This window comes from Notolepis coatsorum, assembly GCF_963971535.1.
Source record: "Notolepis coatsorum genome assembly, chromosome: 9".
NCBI lineage: Eukaryota > Metazoa > Chordata > Actinopteri > Aulopiformes > Paralepididae > Notolepis > Notolepis coatsorum.
In genome coordinates this window covers 47,206,883-47,229,988 of record NC_140173.1, presented here as the reverse complement: position 1 = coordinate 47,229,988, position 23,106 = coordinate 47,206,883, and the positions used below count along the sequence as shown (strand labels likewise).

The following is a 23,106-nucleotide window of genomic DNA, read 5'->3' as shown; positions in this document are numbered from 1 at the left end:
GCATGCGTATCGTTGTCCAATGGCGAAGAGGGATGTGATGAAAAAGGAGGCTCTGTATCTTCTTGAAAATGGGATGGCTAAATCAAGCCGGAGTCCATGGAGCTCCCCTTGCCTATTGGCTCCGAAGGCTGATGGCTCTCCCCGTTTTTGTACAGACTACCGGAAGGTAAACGCGGTGACGGTGCCTGACTCATTCCCGTTGCCCAGGATGGATGACTGCATAGATAGTATTGGGCCCGCGGTATTTATCACGAAGCTCGATCTTCTGAAGGGGTACTGGCAGGTTCCCCTGACGGAGCGGGCCTCGGATATTTCGGCGTTTGTTACCCCTGATCATTTTATGCAGTACACCGTCATGGCCTTCGGGATGAGAAATGCTCCGGCCACGTTTCAGCGTCTGATGCACATGGTGTTGGGAGGGGTGCCTAAATGCAATGTGTATCTGGATGACGTGGTGGTGTACTCTGACACGTGGGAGGAACACATTGCGAATTTGGGGGTGGTGTTTGCACGCTTAGCTGGGGCATCTCTGACCTTGAACCTCGCTAAGTGTGAGTTCGGTAAGGCTGTTGTAACCTACTTGGGCAAGCAGGTGGGGCATGGGCAGGTTCGTCCGGTGGACGCTAAGGTCTCGGCGATCCTCGCATATCCGGCCCCTTCCACGCGGCGCGAGTTACGTCGCTTCCTAGGGATGGCGGGTTATTACCGTTGTTTCTGTAGTAATTTTTCGGTGGTGGTTGCCCCTCTCACCTCTTTATGCAGTCCCATTGTGCCTTTCGTGTGGTCCGCGGAATGTCGGTGCGCCTTCGAGGCTGCTAAGTCCCTCTTGTGCAGTGCTCCTGTTCTGGCGGCTCCTGACTTTGCTTCTCCTTTTCAGTTGGAGGTCGACGCGAGTGCTGCTGGAGCTGGGGCTGTGCTGTTGCAGGGGGGGGGAGGGCGGTGTGCGTCACCCGGTGTGTTACTTCTCGGTGAAATTCAAGCAGCATCAGTTGAATTATTCAACCATTGAGAAGGAGACGCTGGCGATGCTCCTCGCCCTCCAGCACTTTGAGGTGTATGTGGGGTCTAGCTCTCTTCCAGTGCTGATATACACGGACCACAATCCCCTTGTGTTTCTAGCTCAGATGTACAACCACAACCAACGGTTGATGCGTTGGGCCCTACTGGTACAGGGCTATAATATTGTCATTCGTCACAGGAAGGGCGTAGACAATATTGTGGCTGATGCCTTGTCCAGGGGGTAGGTCTGGGGTAGATCTGGGGGTGGGGCTAGTTGGTTTTGTGGTGTAGGCTGCTGTTTTGTCTGTGGACTTTTCTATTTTGTTTTTTTTTTTATTCTGTGATGCTAATCGATTGTTGGTTGATAACGGGTGATAATGTTTTGCTAACCCTGCGGGTTTGCTCTTATGGGGGGAGGTGTGATGTACGTGGGTTGGACATTATCATTGTTACTGTATTAGGAGGCCATATGAACATCAGATTGGTATCCTGAGTGGGCTATGTTGTTAGTGGTGGTGTGATGTGTCATCTTCTAATGCTGTTTCTTCTTTTTCCCAGAGACCACTCATCCTCCTGATTGAGCTGATTGCACCTGCTTGAGTACACCTGTGGGCAGTTAGTTGGATGAGTGAATATAAGCGGAAAGATGACACACACACGAGAGTCTCGTGGCTGGAGTGACCTGCCTTGTGGTACAGTGGGGAGGCTGCTGTCTAGCTTACCTATGGCCTGAGCACAATACTGTGTGGCACGGTGCTGTCTTGTTTGCATGGAGTGTGGGTTAGACTCCACAGCTGTGGTGGCCAGAGATGGGCCTAAGGTAGTATTGTGACTACTAAGTGTTTGTTGAGTTCTCATATGTATGTCTTGTCTGTCCTCCCATCCCTTTTTCCCCTTTGTGTGTGTGGGTTGAAATCCCCACCGATGACATCCCCTTTTCCCTTGGGAAAAGGGCCGTGGGTTGAAACCCCCACTATATAATAAAACCCTGATTTACCATTTGAAAACGTCTCTGTTTACTATCTGCCTACCCGGGACTGTTTGAGAAGCATTTTTCTACTGAGGGGGTTGTTTTTTGCTCATGTAACACCTGCCCAGATTACTAGCTTGTATAGTCAATAGACCTCTGTACATGACAATGGAGAAAAGATTTTCCTCAACTCGCCTGAAGAGGCTGGCAAATACATGGCAGCACAACGTGCAGGATAGTTTATATACAGCCTTTTAATCTTTGTTAGGCATGGACACCATATCGTATAAACTTTAATGAACCGCTGATTTGGGACAGAGAGACCTACGAGCTCTGAGTTATTGAATGTTTTCCCTGTTGGACTTTTATTATTGCGGACATATTGGACTTAAAATTGGAACGATACAGAGAAGATTAGCATGACGAAAGGATGACACGCAAATTCATGAAGCGTCCCTTATTTTAATAGTATGGATTTCTAACAACATTCTGGAACATACTGGAACATTCTGGCACTGTAAAACGACTTATTGGAATAATCTAGAACATTAAAAACATTCTATGATACATGGAACATTCTGGAATAACAGCAAGATGTGGCCAGACATACAGCCAGAAGACCTCCGGGGGAATAACATTCTTCACAACGGAACATCGCCCACCCCTGGCTAGGGGAAATGCTGCATATACGTATTTAAAAACGTCTTTTTATTAATTGGAAATAATTCCACTACTTCTCCACTTTATACTCTATGTGTTTAAGCATAGCAAAGCTCTTTCAAGATCTAAGTAAATGTTCTAATTTTTTTTTTTTTTTTTTTTTGAGGTTCTCTATTCAGTTCAATACCTCTCTATTATTCTTGGGTTGCTTTAACTTACACAAGTTCGTATAAAATGTAAGTGATTATGGTATGATATTTGAAGCCTATTTTTAGTTTTATTTTCATTTTTATTTATTTTTTTTATTTTTATTTAACGGGAGAGTGGCCAAGCCACAGTTGACATTCTACTTATGGTAGAATTTAGAATGTTAGATCCTATGGTATACATAGGAGAGTTAAGGATAATGGCTCATTCTGGGCTAACCGGTGGTGTAAGGGAGGGAGTTGTACGCGAAGGGGGTGTCAAAGGAACACAACCTTGTACGGCTCTTTGAGGGAGGGGGGTTTAGGGGATTATTTGTATATATGTATGTTTTTAAGCTCAGCTCTCAACGGGACCTCAATAATTGGATATATATCCATTGTGAATTCGTACTCCAGACGCATTACTAACAAGTACACAACAACATGTATAGATTATGGCTAGTTTGAATATAATGATCTGGAATACTGGGGGGATAAATAAACTACATAAACGCAAAAGCGTGCTCACACTGATGAAAAACAAACAGGTTGATGTGGCTCTTCTAAGCGAAACGCACCTTTTAGTGGAAGACAAAGCAACGCTAGCGGACAACATATATCATAACATTAGCCACTCTTCCTTTGGAACGAGATCCTGTGGAGTTGCTATAGTCGCGAAACGGAAGCTGAATATTGAATTGCAGGAAGTATGGTCTGATACAGATGGTCGGATAACCATAGCTAAAATTGTATACAGGAACAGGAAAATAGTGTTGGTAGCGGCATATGCCCCAAATCTGTACGAGGCTAACTTCTACGCTACACTTACCAGAACAATGTTAAACTTTCCTGAATACTAATTTATAATTGGCGCAGATTTTAATGCCATTTGGGATCCCGGGATGGATAAATCTTATCCCACCTTTTCCAATGATCAGACAAATTCATCTAATGCATTAAAGGATTGGTCTAAGAATACAGGTGTAAATGACCTATGGCGATCACTCAACCCTACGACCCGAAAGTACTCTCGTCGATCTGCAAGACATAACACATTTTCCAGAATAGATTATGTTTTTGCATCCCCTAGACTATTTGATAACTATGACGTGGAAATGGTACCCAATGCACTATCAGATCACTGTTATTTACTCCTAAAAGGTTCATTTGGTATACGGTCATCCCGAGCCCCAAGATGGCGATTTAACTCGATATTGCTGAAAAACAAGGAATTCATTACACAATTCAAAGAAGCTCTTGTTGTATTCCTGCTGGAGAATGCGCAATCGGTACAGGACCCCAGAATATTATGGATGTGGGTAAAGGGATTTATCAAGGATTTTACCGGGAACTTTTCCTCCAAAATACGCAAGAATCGTTGTTCAAAACTGGCAGAGCTGGAAACGCTTTACTCTACGTTATTTCCCTCTTTACAATACAACTACTCGGTTCGATTGGAATCTCAAATTAATGTGTTAAAAAAAGAGATTAATGCCATTTTAAAACAATCTGAAGTTCAAATACGTAGCACAAGACAACAGTATTACTTTCATGGTTCTAAACCAAGTCACCTACTAGCTATGCAGATACGAGCCAACGCAAAATTTGCAGATATACCTACTATTAAGGCACAGCAAGGACTTGTTACAGACCCTAAAAAAATCAACGAGACATTCAAAGAGTTTTACTCCAACTTGTGCAAATCAGAAATGGCCTTCGATCAAAACAAAATGGACATATATCTTAATCAAATTAACCTTCCTAAACTATCAGAGGATGACGCTAAACAGTTAGAAACACCCATCACACTAGATGAACTTAGGGAGGCCATATCTGAAATGCAAAGTGGTAAGGCTCCTGGAAGGGACGGTTTTTGATTGATTGATTGAAAAGTTTATTAACAGATTGCAGAATGGGTACAGTACAGTACAGCTCAATACATACAATTGTTAAGGGGATGCAGACCAGAGAAAGACTTTCGTCTTGTTTACATCAGGGTCCCCCATTTTCAATTCATCATAACATATATGACATACATGACATACAGATAGACAGTACTGCTACATCTATACATTCATGACATATCAGATTTGCAAATACTGTACTGTTTGTGATACAAAAGTGTCCAGAAAAAGAGTGTATATACATTTGACGTAGAAACTGTACATTGGAGGAGGTTGGGTGGGTGGGGTGGGGTTGGGTGGGTGGGTGGGGGCTGTACATTGGAGGTGGGGGGGGGGGGGGGGGTTGGGTAGGGGACACACACATTTTACACTGTACATTGGAATACTGACAAAGCCTTACTTGGTCATTTACTGTACAACTAGGTTAGGACATTTGTAGGGGCCAGTTTCGGATTGCAGTCTCACGTAGGTGTTTTTTTTAGAGTGTTTTTGAAAGTGGGTAGTGATTCACATTCCTTTACAGCTTTAGGTAGGGCGTTCCACATTGATGTGGCATAATTGCGAAACGTGTTTAGTCCCTTGTTTGAGCCGAATCTGGGTTTTACATGATTTGTGGAGCTCCCTCTGGTGTTGTGATCGTGGTATTCACTGACCTTTGGGAAGTATTTTGACATGTACATGGGTACCTTGGTCGCGTAGTGTATCTTGTAGACCAGGCCCATTGCAAGTTGCTGTACTCTGTCGTCTACTCTAAGCCATCCTAGGTTGTCAAAGTGGGCAGGGGTGAGGTGGGTTCTAGGAGTCAGGTCAAGCAGTAGTCTGACTAGCTTGTTTTGAGATGTTTGTCATTTGTTTTTTAGTGCCTTTGAGGTGCTTTGGTACCATGAGGTGCAAGCATAGTCGTAGTACCCTTGAATGAGTGCTCCTGCTAGAGTCTTCAGGGTATTCTTGTTTACCAGAGAGGAGATCCGGTACAAGAATCGCGTTCGTTGGTTGACTTTTTTTATTACATTGGATGCCATTTTGTCACAGGAAAGATTAGCCTCTAGGATGGAACCCAGGTAGGTAATTTCATCTTTCCTTGTGACAATATTGTCACCCACTGTAACCGAGAAGCCGTCGGTCTTGCTGAGTTTGTTATTTTAACCGAAGAGAATGGACTCTGTTTTGCCCATGTGTAATGATAGTTTGTTGTCGGCGAGCCATATGCAGATTTTGCCTAGTTCCGAGCTGAGGGCTTTTTCAACCTGTAACTTGTTCTTGTCAGAGACCAGCAGGGCTGAGTCGTCCGCAAACAGGAACAAGTTGCAGTCACAAGCTGACGACATGTAATTTGCATAAATTAGGAATAGTAGCGGTCCTAGTATGCTTCCTTGTGGAACACCAAAGCTCACTGTGAGGGGGGGGGGATAGGGTACCGTTTACCTCCACCATCTGTTCCCTCCCCTCCAGGTAGGATTGTATCCAGCTCACTGATAAACTATCAAAACCAATTGCTTTTAGCTTGTCAATCAGAATGGTGTGATTGACAGTGTCGAAGGCCTTTTGTAGGTCCAGCATGACCATGCCGCAGTATTTGCCCGCGTCCACCTCTTGTTTGATGTGGTCGTTCAAGTAGAGAAGACATGTGTCAGTGGAGTGGGATGTTCTGAAGCCAGATTGGAATTCGTAGATTAGATTTTTTTCCGCGAGGTACTTTTCGATCTAATAATAATAATAATGGATTGGATTTATATAGCGCTCTTCTCTGACTGACTGTTGCTCTGACTCAGAGCGCTTCACAGAGTCCATTATTCGTTCATACACAGTCATACCGGTGGTGGTAAGCTACAATTGCAGCCAGAGCAGAACTCACGGAAGCGTGGCGAATAATCAACGCCTACGGCCCCTCCGACCACCACCAACATTCATTCACATGCATACACATTCATACGAGGCAAGTAGGTTAAGTGTCTTGCCCAAGGACACAACGGCAATGGGATGGACATGGGCTTGAGCGGGATTCGAACCACCAACCCTTCGATCATTGGACGCCCCGCTCTACCCCTGAGCCACGCCGCCCCACAATCTGTTCATATACTATTTTTTCCATGACTTTCGAGATGGATGTAAGGATAGAAACAGGGCGGTAGTTGCCCGGGTCTAATTTGCTGCCCTTTTTGTGCAGGGGTGTTACTCTCGCAATTTTGAAGTCCTTGGGGACGTGTCCCTGTTTTATGGAGAGGTTTATTATGTGTGTGATGACTGGGGTGATGGCTGCTGCTGAGTCTCTGAGGAATTTGGAGGGGATGTTGTCGTGGCCAGTGGCCTTGTTTGGTTGGAGGGCGCTCAGTTTTTTGAGTACCTCATCTGTAGTTACCATTTCCAGTTTGAAGTCGTCTTTGTGGACGCCTAGGTTCTTGTAGTATGCTACTATGTGTTCTACCCCATACTGCCCTGAGTGGGAGGGTAGTTTGTTTACCAGTGTTGTGGCTATGTTTGTGAAGAAAGTGTTTAAGTAATTGGCTACATCCAGCTTGTCTGTGATGAGCGTGTTGTCCGTCCCACCAGAAATGTACCTCTCATGCTGGGATGTAATTGGACCCCTATTACTTAATATGATTTTATACTCAATCAAGGAGGGGAACTTCCATAAGATCGACAATATTGCACTCATAACAGTCCTCCTTAAAAAAGACAAAGACCCCACCGATTGCGGTAGTTATAGACCCTTGAGCCTCCTCGGAACCGATATCAAGCTGTATTCCAAGGTATTAGCCATCAGACTTCAAAAGCATATGACGTCTTTAGTTCATCCTGATCAGACTGGCTTCATAAGAGGCCGCTTGATCACGGATAATATAAGACGGTTATTACATGTGCTAGATGCCAGCAAGGATGACACCCCACCTATAGCGATGCTGTCCCTGGATGCGATGAAAGCCTTTGATAGGTTGGAATGGTCTTATTTATGGGCAGTACTAGAAAGGATGGGGTTAGGAAAAGGATTCATTGATATGATTAAAGTATTATACAAAGACCCATCGGCCATGATTACAACAGGTATAATCACCTCCGAAATCTTTCCGGTATCGCGCTCTTCCAGACAGGGTTGCCCTCTTAGTCCCGGACTATTCGCTTTATCATTAGAGCCTTTAGCACAATATATAAGACAATCCCAATACATAGAACCAATCGCAATTAAGGGCACACAACATCATATTAGTTTATATGCGGACGACGTAATATTGTTCATGCAAAACCCTAACACCTCAATGCCTCATCTTCTCAAGTTGATTGATGACTTTGGCAATCTATCGGGATTTAGGATAAATTGGCCAAAGTCGGCCTTCATTCCACTTAATGCCCCTGCAAAGAATATACTCCTTCCAGAAAAAATACCAATGGTTAAACACTTCAGATGTTTAGGAATTGAGGTATTCCCTACTATAAGCCAAACGGTGAAGTACAATTACACAAAATTCCAAGATAAGATCAAATATCATCAAATACCGAAGTCGGCCCATGTCACCCCACTTCTTAGGGACCTGCACTGGCTCCCCATTGCTGCACGAATCCGCTTCAAGGCCCTCGACCTAGCATACCGTGCGGCAAAGGGAACTGCTCCCGCCTACCTCCGGTCAATGGTCTCTAACTACACACCCTCAAGACCCCTACGCTCTGCATCTTCTGGCCGCCTCAGACCTACTCCTATCCAAGCTCCGGGAGGGTCATCAAAGAGAAGTCGCCTATTCTCAGTCCTTGCCCCACAATGGTGGAATGAACTACCCACCCCAGTTAGGACAGCCGAAACACGTCCAATCTTTCGCCGTCGACTAAAGACGCACTTCTTCAACCATTATCTGAATTAAAAAGAAAAAAAAAAAAAAAAAAAAAAACCTAACCCTAACTAACCATACTGTCATGCACTTGTCCTAATAAACTAACCTACACTGTAGCACTCAACACTTTGATGAACATTGTTACTCAGCTGATAGAGTTGTGCCCTTCCTGATGGCTTGTCGTACAGAACTTGTAAGTCGCTTTGGATAAAAGCGTCAGCTAAATGACTAAATGTAAATGTAAATGTAAATATGACTTTGACAGGTGGTCCAAACTTAAAAACTCAGTACAGGCACGAGTATCAATAGTTAAGATGGATGTTTTACCTAGAATCAACTTCATTAGCTCAATGTTACCGTTACCCCCTCCTGATGGTTACTGGAAAAAATTACACTCCACCGCATATAAATTTATTTGGAATAACAAACCTCCACGAATAAAAAGATCCACCGCACAGAGAAACAAAGCCGACGGAGGTTTGGCATTTCCAGACTTTTACCACTATTTTAAAGCGTACTCTTTAAGACCACTGACAACCTGGTTTGACTCCCAAGCATCTGTATCCTGGAGAAACTTAGAAGAAAATATAGTAGCACCACATAGACTGCAGGACATAGTATACACCATATTATCAATTAAGCAATGCAAATTGAAATTTGGCCCCCTTATTACACATGTGATCCGGATATGGCGTGAAACACAAAAGAAATATTCTAACCAACATAAATGGCATAGCCATACTCCCCTATTCAATAACAATGCACTCCTTATTGGAAAACGACCTATAAGATACCCCAAATGGGAAAAGCAGGGCATACACACATTGGGAGATGTTTTCAACAAACAGGGTTTTTGTAGCTATCAAGATATACATAAAAAATTTAACCTCACCAGTTCCACATATTATTTTTACACACAGTTATTGGATTGTTTGAAGGCTCATGGAGTCCCATTAAGGATACCAATTGAGCACCACAGATATCACAAATTCTTCTATGAAAGAGAGACATCGAGAGGCTTTGTATCTGATTTTTATCATCACTTACTAACGTCTTCGTATGGAATCCTCCCCCTAGACTCAGTCTGGAGGAGGGATATACCAGACTTGGAAATAGATTTTGATTGGCAAGAAGTCTGGGCAAACGTTCAAATTGCGTCACGTAACCCGGACCATCAACAAATTAATCTTAATTATATTCATAGGACATACCTGACTCCTATAAGATTGAACAGAATGGGACTTAAACAAGACTCCCTATGTTCCTTATGTACAAATGGGGATGAGGGTACATTTATGCACATGTATTGGGATTGCCCACCGGTTAAGATATTCTGGAAAGAAGTGTCCCAGCAATTATCAGTATTCTTATTTCTGAACATACCTGTACATCCCTCTGTATTGCTGTTGAATGATGTATTTCAGTTTGCAGCCCCTATACAGCTAAAGAGACTAGTTTTATCCGGTCTCACAGCTGCTAAAAAGCTGATAGCATCACGATGGATTCAACCGGAAAAAATTTGCCGGAAGGTATGGGTTCTTACCTATCTCGATGTGATTTATCTAGAAATATCTACAGCAAGAATTTTAGGTGTCAGTGAAACCAACATTGCAATCTGGTTAGAAGTGGTGGAGAGAATAAAGCTAGCATATGTAGTGTAGTGCCTGGTTAGAAACGAATGAAAATGGATGGATTATCCAAGTGGGGGTCCGGGGGGGGTGAGCGAGCAGGAGCATATGTTTGTATGGTATTAGATAGCAAGTATTAGGTATATATCTCGTAAACTACATTTATAATGATTCAAATGTTGATTTCATTGGATGTTTACTGTTAATGCTTGTGTGTCTAATTTGTTGTTATGTTTAAAAAAAATAAAAAAAATAAAAAAAAGTCAATAAAAACAATACATACAAAAAAAAACATTAAAAAAAATGTATACCGGTGTATTTTTTTTTCTCTATTAATTTCTATTATAATCTATACTAACATATTCAAATCGATGCATCGAATCAAACACATTAGAATCGATGCATTTAGATTAATCGATGCATCGTTACACCCCTACCATTCACCCTTAGTCTCTCACCTTCAACTCCCCTCCAGCCCCCAAACCATGTCCCCCCCCCCCTCATGTCTCTACCCCCTCCTCCCTCTTCCTAACCCCCCCCCCCCCCCCCATCCAATCCAATCATCTCTCTCACCTAGACACACCCATTTTCTAGGACCTATATAAATCAGCGGTTTCCCCTATTTGGAGGAGGCCGTTACGAGACCCCCCCGGCCAGGGGTTCGTTACTTCGTTGGGTCTCTCCAGCCAATTCTCCTGGGTTGTAAGCTTAATAAACCTTATCAACTGCGTCTACCTTTGTCTGAGTAAATCCTTCCTTACTCACATTAACCCACAACACGCAATACAACGGTTTGTGTTATACATCTTAGTTTCTAAAAGTATAGGTTGGGAGCAAAATGAGTCGCAGGTTTACGTTTGGTGGGGAATCACTCACCAAGAGTTGTATATTTAAATGAGCTTGGGTCCCAGATACATTTGTTTAATTTGGGTCGAAGGCTGGAAAAGGTAACACTCCACCAAAAGAATTAAGAAGATTTGTCCTAGCCATAATCTCAAAATACAAACTGTTGTGTATAAATGCAGTTGGTTTTGGAGTTATCGAGTGTAAGTGTTGTACTTGTAATGTGTGATGTCACTATGATGTCACATATTACAGAAAGTATTAAATACAGTCATAGACGCCTACGTAATAGAGCAGCCGAAGCACGTGCTCCAGGAGTATTGAACTTGGGGGAGCAAACTTGTCTCTTTGCTCCCTCACTTTTTGATCATATGATATATCCCCCCCCAATATATAAATATTATCTAACCATAACTACGTAATTTCAATCAAATTAATAATACGCAATGACACTTAATAGCAAGTTTTTAAGTTTCCAAAGATTGCGACACCCCCCTGCCCGATATGGTTTGATCCAGTGCCTCCCACAGACAGAGCGGAGCCCGGCCGGCGCACTCCAGTCTCACAGCGCTGCAGCCTCCAGGTGTAAGCTGGTAGGCAGGCAGGCAGGCAGCGTGAACACTTTGTCACAACAGCAGGATCTTCCACTAAGTAAGTTCAGTTGTTCGAACAAACTATTATGTTAGACATCATCTTTACTATTGAGTGGTATAACTTCTACCACGCAATACAATAAAATTGTTTCATGGTCCGAAATGCCATCTGGTCATACCAATAATAATAATAATAATAATAATAATAACAAAGTTTCCCTCTGGTTGGCGTTAGCTTTAGTGCTAGCCGCTAGCTAACGTTGTCATATATCTAGATATGTGGTGTCGTCAGCTGGATAACGTTGACTTCGTTTGCAAATTTTAACGTTCGCTATGGCAGACGAGCAGGGCCGGATTAACGACGGCCGCGGCCCGTGGGCCTATAGTGACGAGGGCCCCCCCCATTTTTTTTTTTTTTTTTATAATAATAATGCAATAAAAGTCTGAAAATGAAGGGATTATGTCCATGAGTGTCATTTTTAGAAATGAAGGCCTGCCTCTTATATAAGCCTCTAATAAAGGCCTGGTGCTCTTTGCAGCTGAGGTAAATAGAAGACCCGTCCTATATTTGAGGATTTACGGTAAATCAAGATGTTCAATTATCTTAAGGTACAATACCTGAAATGAAAATGTGTGTGTGTGTCCAGCCAACCAGGTAACATGGCAGAAAAAAGAAAGAATACAGACATCGGAGCATTTTTCAGTACACCAAAACGCAAAGTAAGAACCCTAGTAGCCTAATAGCTCAAAGACTTAAAGGGCGGGCTCCACAAATAATGGATTGCACGGTGTTAATTGCACCCTTACTTACAATTCATTATGAATTGTAAATGGGGGACCCTGATGTAAACAAAACAAAAGTCTTTCTCTGGTCTGCATCCCCTTAACAATTGTGTGTATTGAGCCGTACTATATTGTACCCATTCTGCAATATGTTAATAACATTTTTTATCAATCAATAACAGATTGCAGAATGGGTACAGTACGGCTCAATACACACAATTCTTAAGGGGATCCAGACCAGAGAAAGACTTTTGTCTTGTTTACATCAGGGTTCCCCATTTTCAATTCATAATGAATTGTAAGTAAGGGTGCAATAGAAATGTTTCATAATGATGTTCAGTGTATTCATAAGTGTATTGCTCTCCTTAATGTAGAATGATATGGTGACTGTACAGACTCAGGAAGGAGAGAAAGAGACCCAAGAGTTACAGGTAATGGAAATATCAGACAGTCAGCTTAAAGTGTAGGATAACATAACAAATTAAGACACAAATACTTGGATTATATATCCCCCCCTCTCTCCCTTTCTTTACAGAGTAGCATAAAGATTGTGTATTCAAACCGGTTCAGTGTATTCATAAGTGTATTGCTCTCCTTAATGTAGAATGATATGGTGACTGTGCAGACTCAGGGAGGAGGCAGAGAAGGAGAGAAAGAGACCCAAGAGTTACAGGTAATGGAAATATCAGACCGCTTAAAGTGTAGGATAACATAACAAATTAAGACACAAAATAGGCTATATTTACAGCAGACCCTGTTATTGTTCCTTGTTGGTATTTTTTCTCTCTTTCTTATTAAAAACTTGGCCTATTTGAAAGGAGATTGATTTAATAAAAATAAAAGAGCGAAAAATCAATATACAGTATATATACAGTATATATATATATTAATATATTATTATAGTAATTGGCTATCATACTACAATATAAACTGAGTTTTATAGTGAAAAGAGCAGCTTTATTAGTCAAGATTGAAGGCTCTATATTGCAGGAAATTGCACGTACAGGTTCATTAAATGAAAAAAATATCTGCCGTGGAGGGGGTTGTGCCGGACCCCCTCCAAACCACCCCTTGCCTGTCAAAAAAAAAAAAAAAAAAAAAAATATTAAAAAAATATAATAAAAAAAAAAAAAAAAAAAAAAAAAAATTGTACCCCCACTTTCAACTATAACTAGGCGGCCATGAATACAGTGACCTTCTCCTTCCAAACCTTGGACGCCATGACCCCCCTCCTTCCCTCACCTACCTTTCTGACACTGCTAGTCCACGTATGGCTGGGGAGATGGCATTGTGGTGGTCTTACTACCGCTGAGGGTGTTTACTTTCTATTTTTATTTTTTTATAACTATCTGGAAAACATGCTACCAGAATAGAGAGTATTACTTATATTATATATTATTATTACTGTTTTTTTTTCTCTCTTTTTTTGGCATAGTTTTTTCTGTCACATCTGTATTTACGTTTAATTTTTTTTATTATATTATTTATGTGTATTATATGTATGTTTGTTGTCGCTCTCCTTGGGTGGGATGGGGTGGGGTTAGGGGATAGGAATGGGGAATGAAATGGAAGATGTATAATTTGAATGTATAATTGGAATGTATACATTTGCATAAATTATTCTAATAAAAAAAGATAAACCATAAATACAGTAACATGAAAATGAAATAAAAGAAAAGAAATGAAAAGAAAATACAAATCAATACAAACAGTCCATCTCTCACTGGTTTCAATGTATTTATTATGTCATTTATAATTTCACAGAGCCTTTTTAGATACCTCCCGGAGTTTGTGACATCACACCTTCCAACTCTTTAACACTTTGGTTGCCACTTGTTAACATGGTAAAACGTGGTTGAATGCCAGCACCCACTTCAATGATAGCGTTGTGAACGCATAATCTCTGTTTTAAATTATGGCTACGTGTCTAATCTGCCCGTCGTTTATCAATGACTTGTTTGCAGTCAACATTGTCGAAACGGATCGTTTTTTTTTTTTTTTTTATAAATCGGTTCATTTCCGTTTTATAGCATTTTGAAAAGCCCTCGTTTTTCAGGAAAATATATAGATTCCGTGATAAACGGCATTTACTGGAATATTCTGGCATACACAAAAAACGTTGTCATTTTTCGGCCTATTTATGAATCATTTTCAAATAAACGCTAGATTATCGATAGTATATGTGTACTTATGCATGCTATATAAGCAATTTGAAAAATATATTCTCTCATTTCCTGATCAGTGCGCACACACACACACATAGGGCACACGCTGATATATAGGTCAAAACAGATCCGATTACCCCAAGACTGGTAAAATAAATTGCTTACCTCAGATCAGATGTTCTCCAAAAAGATTATTCCAATTCCTGATCGCCATTCCAAATATCTATATATATTGAGTTTATTGATTCAGCGTTGGGTACTGTAAATATGTATTCCACGTCGTTTTGCGGCTCAGCGATCACTTGGATCCTTCAGTTGGCTCGACGGAAAAGTAAAATGAGGAAACTGCCCCCCCCCCATCAGTCTAATCCAATGGGGTGCAGTTACACAGGGAGAGACGATAGGGGGCGGTATTTTCCCAATGGAGCTCAGAGAGAGTCTGCAACACTAACGTGAGGCTCGATTGATGAAATATGAATTCAAATCGCTAATAAAAGAAAATACGACAAACAAACGCTATATAGCGTTGCTGGCATTCAACTGGCGGCATGAACTAACGACAAAACGCATCCGTGGCACTCAAAGTGTTAACTGAATAACTCTCCAACCAAATGCATTTGTACAAGACGGTTTGTACTCTTGGGATAAGTGGCAAGATTATGGACAGAATAAATCTTGCTTCATTATTTTGGTGGAGAGTTCCTTTAAAGGGGAACTATCTTACTGTTTCTTTCACTATTTGGGCAATTTGACACAATTCCTGTGAGTCTATGGAACACATCTGTACGTTTTCTTCTTTTTTTAATTTATTGTTTTGTATTTCTAATCAAGTACTCTAAAGCAGCATTTTTCCACTTCAAGATTTCAAGCTGTTTGTGGCTGGGCTCCGCCCATACTCGGAATGCGATTTGAGTGACAGACCCCCACCTGTAGCTCCGCCCATACTACTCTAAAAGCCCAAACAGTGAACTCCAAGCCCACGTGGTTGAACTCAAAATACAAAGAAACAGACTAAGAAATTACGTAAACACCATGATCAAATCCGCAAAAAAAATAAATCATCAATGACTAAACTGAGGAAAACAAAAACAAACCCAACAACCAACTAATCTGCAGCAAAAAACTAAAAACCAGATTTACAAACATAAACATAAAGACAGAAAACACTCTCATCACAGACAAGCTGGATGTGGCCAAATACCTAAACATATTCTTTACAAACATAGCCACAACACTGGTTAATAAACTACCCTCCCACTCAGGGCATTTTGGGGTAGAACACATAGTAACCTACTACAAAACCCAGGGGTCCGCAAAGACGACTTCAAACTTGAAATGGTAACAACAGATGAGGTACTCAAAAACTGAGCACCCTCCAACCTAACAAGGCCACTGGCCATGACAACATCCCCCTCCAAATTCCTCAGAGACTCAGCAGTCATCACCGCAGTCATCACACACATAATAAACCTCTCCATAAAACAGGGACACGTACCCAAAGACTTCAAAATTGCGAGAGTGACCCCCCTGCACAAAAAAGGCAGCAAATTAGACCCAGGCAACTACCGCCCTGTTTCTATTCTTACCTCCATCTCGAAAGTCATGGAAAAAATGTTGGTGGTGGTCGGAGGGGCCGTAGGCATTGATTATTCGCCACGCTTCCGTGAGTCTGCCTCAGGGCAGCTCTGGCTGCAATTGTAGCTTACCACCACCGGTATGACTGTGTATGAACGAATAATGGACTCGGTGAAGCGCTCTGAGTCAGAGCAACAGTCAGTCAGAGAAGAGCGCTATATAAATCCAATCCATTATTATTATTATTAGATCGAAAAGTACCTCGTGGAAAGAAATCTAATCTACGAATTCCGATCTGGCTTCAGAACATCCCACTCCACTGACACATGCCTTCTCTATTTGAACGATCACATCAAACAAGAGGTGGACGCGGGCAAATACTGCGGCATGGTTATGCTGGACATACAAAAGGCCTTCGACACTGTCAATCACTCCATTCTGATTGACAAGCTAAAAGCAATTGGTTTTGATCGTTTATCAGTGAGCTGGATGCAATCCTACCTGGAGGGGAGAGAACAGATGGTGGAGCTAAACGGTACTTTATCCCCCCCCCCCTCCCAGTGAGCTGTGGTGTTCCACAAGGAAGCATACTAGGACCGTTTCTGTTCCTAATTTATGCAAATGACATGTCGTCCGCTTGTGACTGCAACTTGTTCCTGTTTGCGGACGACTCAGCCCTGCTGGTCTCTGACAAGAACAAGTTACAGGTTGAAAAAAAAACTCAGCTCGGAACTCGGCAGAATCTGCACCTGGCTCGCTGATAACAAACTATCATTACACCTGGGTAAAACAGAGTCCATTCTCTTCGGTTCAAATAACAAACTCAGCAAGACCAATGGCTTCTCAGTTACAGTGGGTGACAATATTGTCACAAGGAAAGATGAAATTACATACCTGGGTTCCATCCTAGAGGCAAATCTTTCATGTGACAAAATGGCATCAAATGTACTAAAAAAAGTCAACCAACGAACTAGATTCTTGTACCGGATCTCCTCTCTGGTAGGGCTGCACGGTTTTGGGAAATAATCTAATTGCGATTTTTCTGACAGATATTGCGATTGCGATTCAATTTGCGATTATAATATATATTTTTTTAAGCAGTCCCACAGAGGTTTATTGTAAAATGCGGCTTGCATCTGGCCTACGCGGTGTGTCTTTTCAGGACACCGAGCCTGAAAATGTTTTTTTACCTGGGAATCGATACCGGTACCCAACGGTACCTTTTTTTCTGTACTTTACTCTCCCTCTCTGAAGTCTAAACTTCACAACACACAATCTAAAACTCCTTACCTCCTTCTCCCAAACCGATCTTGTATCTCAATGGGACTTCCTGGTTAAATACATAAAAAATTATATATAAAAAAAATAAAAAATAAAAGAAAAACGATTATTTTATCTTTTTTCGATTTGATAATTGCATCATTCCAAATCGCGATTTTGATTTAAAATCGATTAATAGTTCAGCCCTACTCTCTGGTAAACAAGAATACCCTGAAGACTCTGGCAGGAGCACTCATTCAAGGGTACTACGACTATGCTTGCACCTCATGGTACCAAAGCACCTCAAAGGCGCTAAAAACAAGATTACAAACATCACAAAACAAACTGGTCAAACTACTGCTTGAGCTTACTCCTAAAACCCACCTCACACCTGCCCACTTTGACAACCTAGGATGGCTTAGAGTAGACGACAGAGTACAGCAACTTGCAATGGGCCTGGTCTACAAGATACACTACACCACTCAGGTACCCATGTACACAGGGCTGCTGCAAGGGGCGTGCAAGAGGTGCGGTCACACAAAGATAAAAGATTATCTTTTTTTTTAAATGTTTATATATATATATATATAAAAATAAAAATAAATAGAATGTTATCAAGCGCTGGCACATGGAGCAGGGCTGCCCAGCCCCAGGTGACAAATGTCACGACAATGATGGTCACAATGAAGAGCAGTGAAGATGAAGAGGATGGCGAGGCCGCCGCGACCATAAAGACATGCATGATAGGTAGGGCTGTCCCGCATCACCGCAATACCACGGTGTGTCAAGGCACCCGGCCGCGGATGGAGAACATACCACCGCGACAACTGCGGTTGTTAAAACAAATATATATTATTTGTTTTCCATTTAATTATTAAATTAATCATATTCGATGTGTAGCCTATTTGGTATAATCATGACTAAACTCATAATGAAAACAACACTTTAGGACCCACGGTCCGTGACCGCATTTTCGCGCCTTCAGTAGTGGCGCGAAAAGTATAGACCATTAATGGAACAGCCATAGGGGTGAATTTCTTTTATTGTAATTAACTAGCCTATATACTGTATTCTTACTATGCTTGTTGTGTAGGCGTATAGCCTTACATAAACCAATTGTTCTAAATTGAAATAAGCTAATAAACTAGCCTAAATAAATACAGGCTTCTGTTGTCCAAGTGAGATTTCAATAAGTTATTTTCATTCCCCCTTCGCTCACTCTAGAATGGTAATGTCGCTGTGAGATGAAGAGAGGAGCAACAGCTCTCAACCCCAAGCACAAGACATTCATGGACAAAGATAGCCTTTTGCCAAATGGAGGAAAACAGCTCTGCAGAACTTCACCAGGCAAAGCGACTTATTGAAAGGAAAAACAAAGTGGAGCTGTCGTCAACACCACCCATGAAAATACGGGTTTATCGCAACAGGTGACTCTCACGTGCTGACGTCCTCTCTGCATAATATGTGGCGACAACAAGCTAGCAAACGAGGCAATGAAGCATGACAACTGTGTTCAAGTTGGCAGAAGATAAAGTAGCTGCAAGACATCAAAAACAACAGCAGACGCACTTTTTCAGCTGTTAAAAGACGTTCTGATGAGATTCTCACTGCCAATCGGTAAATGTAGAGGCCAGTCACCAGTGCTACGACGGCGCGTCAAATGTTTCTGGCATTCGAACAGGTCTTCAACAAGCTCACGTCACAAGAATGTGTCACGAAAGAGGAACCTGGATGTAATCGCAGATGAATTCATCAAGCACACGGCTGAGTAACACTTTCCTCGTAAACGTCAATGGTGAGTGAAAAACAAATCCAATTTTTATATTTAGTAGCTGTGTTAAGAATACGTTGACTTGTATGCCCAGCCTCGGGCTACCAGCTGACAGGCAGAGCTGCGTTCGTAATGGGTGTTTGTTCTAGACGGGTATGTGTGTCTGCGCGTGTGTGTCGGAAATGTGTGCGTTTGACAACTTTTTCCAAATCCGTATAGCAACAAATCATGTAGGCTATGGTTATTGCAGAAAGTTTATCTTGGGCGTGGTAATATATATTTCGTTTCTATACCCTTTGTAGAAACAAAATCTTAAATATTACACCCTTTCTTTAGTTACTTTTCTTTCAAACGTTGTTTTTAAATTGTAATCTTACTGACTGAGCGACGTTTTACGCACAAGCGTCAGATTACCACCCCGGACTCCCGATATAATGTCAAGCTTTATTGGGTTTGTGCTTGCATTGGTGTATAACGCTAAACATTTAGTAACATGCATTTTCAATTATGTAGCCTATATTAGCCCGGAATGATTAAATGCCGTTAATTTGTTTGTTATTGTTTGTTGCATTAAAATTCATTAGCACCTGCTATAAACAATCCAGCCCCCCGTAGCTGTGTGTTTATATATATATATACAATTTCTTACTGATTGGAGACGACAACCTGATTTAATCTTTTTCGATAATTTAAGGCAAAAATAAGTATTAATTAATTAATTAAAACATTTCACACAGGGCCTCGCATTTAAATTTCGCACAGGGACTTGCATTTCTCCCAGACGGCACTGCATGTACATGTCGAAATACTTCCCCAAGGTCAGTGAATACCACGACCACAACACCAGAGGGAGTTCCACAAATCATGTGCAACCCAGATTCAGCACAAACAAGGGACTAAACACGTTTCGCAATTATGCCACAGCAATGTGGAATGGCCTACCCACAGCCGTAATTTTTTTTTAATTCCTGCCCACATTCAAAACCGCTCTCAAAGAGCACCTACGGGAGGCTGCAATTCGAAACTGGCCACCGTAAATGTCCAAACCCCCCCTCCCACCCACCCCCTCCTAATGGACAGTCTCCTCCCCACCGTATGTATATATTTTCTCCCTCCCACCCACCCCCTCCTAATGTACAGTCTCCTCCCCATCATATGTATATATTATCTGTTAGGATTCTGGGTAACAGTACTGTATATCGTTTATCTTGTATGTCATAATGTAACAGTACCATATACCTGTGTATATCTTGTATGTCATAAATGTCTGGATGTAACAGTACTGTATGTCGTGTATGTCATTATGAATTGAAAATGGGGGACCCTGATGTAAACAAGACAAAAGTCCTTCTCTGGTCTGCATCCCCTTAACAATTGTGTGTATTGACTGAGCCGTACTGTATTGTACCCATTCTGCAATCTGTTAAATAAAGTTTTTCATTCATTCATTCATTCATTCATTCATTCATTCATTCATTCATTCATTCATTCATTCATGTTCAATTGTTTTTCTTGTGTAATAACAGTTGGATACACACTCAAAACATACAGCAAAGTTAAAACAATAACAGATGGGGAAGCTCCAGTAGCTCACTGCGTACCTCGGACGCTATTTCGGCGTCGGGGACAACCGTGCGCGTCACGGATCTGGGGTACACGAGTTCGACTCCCGGACTCGCCGTATTTTCTCAGAGTGTCTTTCCCCCGATCTATACCCCATTCAACCTGTTTCTGTCGGTCATGCTTGACCAGAAAAAGCGATAAACGCTAAAAGAACCAGCTGACTGGTCAAAGTAAAAAAAAAAAAAAAAAAGAAAAAACAATAACAGATATTGGAAGCTGAAGTAGTTCTGAAAAAAGGGTGAAAAGCACTTACTCACAGCACATTCTCTGACAATTACACAGCAATAACAACTAAATATACCCAGGCGGACTGTTTCAGGCTCAGGTTTAAAAGGGATTTATTAAGGCCTTAAATTGAGAATTATGAATTTAAGACGTTTTAATACCCCGCAGATACCCTGTGAGCTCTTTAACCCTTTCACCGCCACTCTACCAAAACGGTTAACCCTTTCACTGCGACAATTCACAGAAGGTTAACCCTTTCACTGGCACACAACACCGGTTAACCCGACCGTCGGTTGTGTGATAGTAAAGGGTTAACCTTCTGTCGTGTGGCAGTGAAAGGGTTAAAGGAACAAAAATGACACGCCAATAGATGAAAACGAGCATCACCTTCGATGTAGATCTCGGCAGATGTGGAGTCTGTGCCGTAGAAGTTGGACGCGAAGCAGGAGTAGCGACCGGTGTCTTCCTCGAAGGCCTCTGCGATGATCAGAGAGTGCAGCTCGCCGTCTGTGATTATCTGGATGTCAGGGCAGTTCTCCAGCTCCTTGCCCTCGCAGAACCACCTGGAACCAAAGACAGAGCATGCTTCTATTCACGCTGCCATCATCATCATCATCATCATCATCATCATCATCATCATCATCATGCTGTACACATTACTCTAATGGAAAAAAGAGCTGGAAACTGGAAACTAGGGCTGGGCGATTAATCGAGTTGCGATTTTGACTTCCCATGATCATGAAAACAAGATAATCAAGATAAAGGGTTGCTCTAATTTTGTCATGTGTTGTAAATGCAGCACACACTTCCTTCACAGTGGTGCGCTCTGCCCCATCTCTCCCGCACGCCCACAGCGTAGTTTCAGCTGGTGTTGAGAGGGAGGAGGGAGCCACGGCATATGTTTCATCTGAAATGTCTTTGGTAACTTGTAGAAGATGACAGAAAGGCAGCCTTTGGTCAAGAAAAAAGGTCAAACAAACTCAGTCGTCATCATATGATGTTTAATAATTTAATAATAGTTTAGTAATCGTGACTATGATTTTTGCCATAATAAGCAGCCCTAGTTCGTGCACATTTTCCATTTGAGGATTTCAACACTTTTCCACGCCTCGATTTATATACAATGTATAGGCTCTGCATTCGGCGTATATATGACTGATAGCACGACTAACGTTAAGTGATGTAACGGTCTCTTTCAGGTGGAAGCCATTGACAACGTGGTGGTACTGTATGTTTTTAGAAAACCAAAAATCCATGTGAATACGGGGCGGGGGCATGGTGTACTTTTAAAGACATGGAAATTGTCAAAATCATTATCATACTTCTCCATATTTTCGAGAACCTTCATAGGAAGGAATACAAATTAACACTAGTGTGTCGTTACCACTGGAACACTGGAACTTCCCTTGTTCTAAAAACTACTTTGGCAGCTAATGTTAAAATTGTCCGGTGAATGTTTAAACTCACAAGCCCGGGCTTCCCCAGTCTTGGGTGTATATGAAAATGTATTGAATAAAACGGAGGCCCTACGATTAATGTCTTACGATCTGAGGAATTCATGTTTTCCCACTCGACCATACAGTAAACATTATGAAGTGAAAGACAGAATTTGCGCGACACGTCTTCTGACCTAGGGGGCAACCGTGGCTCAGGAGATAGAGCGGTCGTCCGATAATCAGAAGGTTCCCGGTTCGGTTCCGGCTCCTCCCGAGCAGCGTGTGAAAGTGTCCTTGAGCAAGACACTTCACCCCAGACTGCTCCCGATGAACAGGCTGGCATGGTCGCCTCCACCGTCAGTGTGTGAGTGAACGGGTGAATGAGAGGCGTACGTTATAAAGCGCTTTGGACAAAAGCTCTATATAAATACAGTCCGTTTACCATTCTGACCTCTGTGGGGTCACACGTCAAAAAGGGCTGGGAATCCCTGCAGTAGCCATTTCTCACCCTACAAGTAACCCTATGACTGGTAACACTGTGACACACCGTCACTCACTATGAACATGACGGTTCCATGCCATCATGTGCCCGTCTCTCCCAGTTCCCTCATGGTGTCCCTGGCTCCTTGCCAGGCAGCAGAGCTATATCCAGGTCAGGAGGAGAG

At 42.0% G+C, this 23,106-nt stretch overlaps 1 protein-coding gene across 1 annotated transcript in view; it reads right to left on the bottom strand.

Moving 5' to 3' along the window:
* mypn (myopalladin) overlaps positions 1-23,106 on the bottom strand; it is a gene marked incomplete at both ends in the record, with an annotated part of 95,931 nt that overhangs the window by 48,394 nt on the left and 24,431 nt on the right. The window contains one exon of the mRNA XM_084321859.1: positions 21,393-21,568. Within this exon, the coding sequence (XP_084177985.1) occupies positions 21,393-21,568 (176 nt within the window). The remainder of the gene's footprint in view (positions 1-21,392; positions 21,569-23,106) is intronic.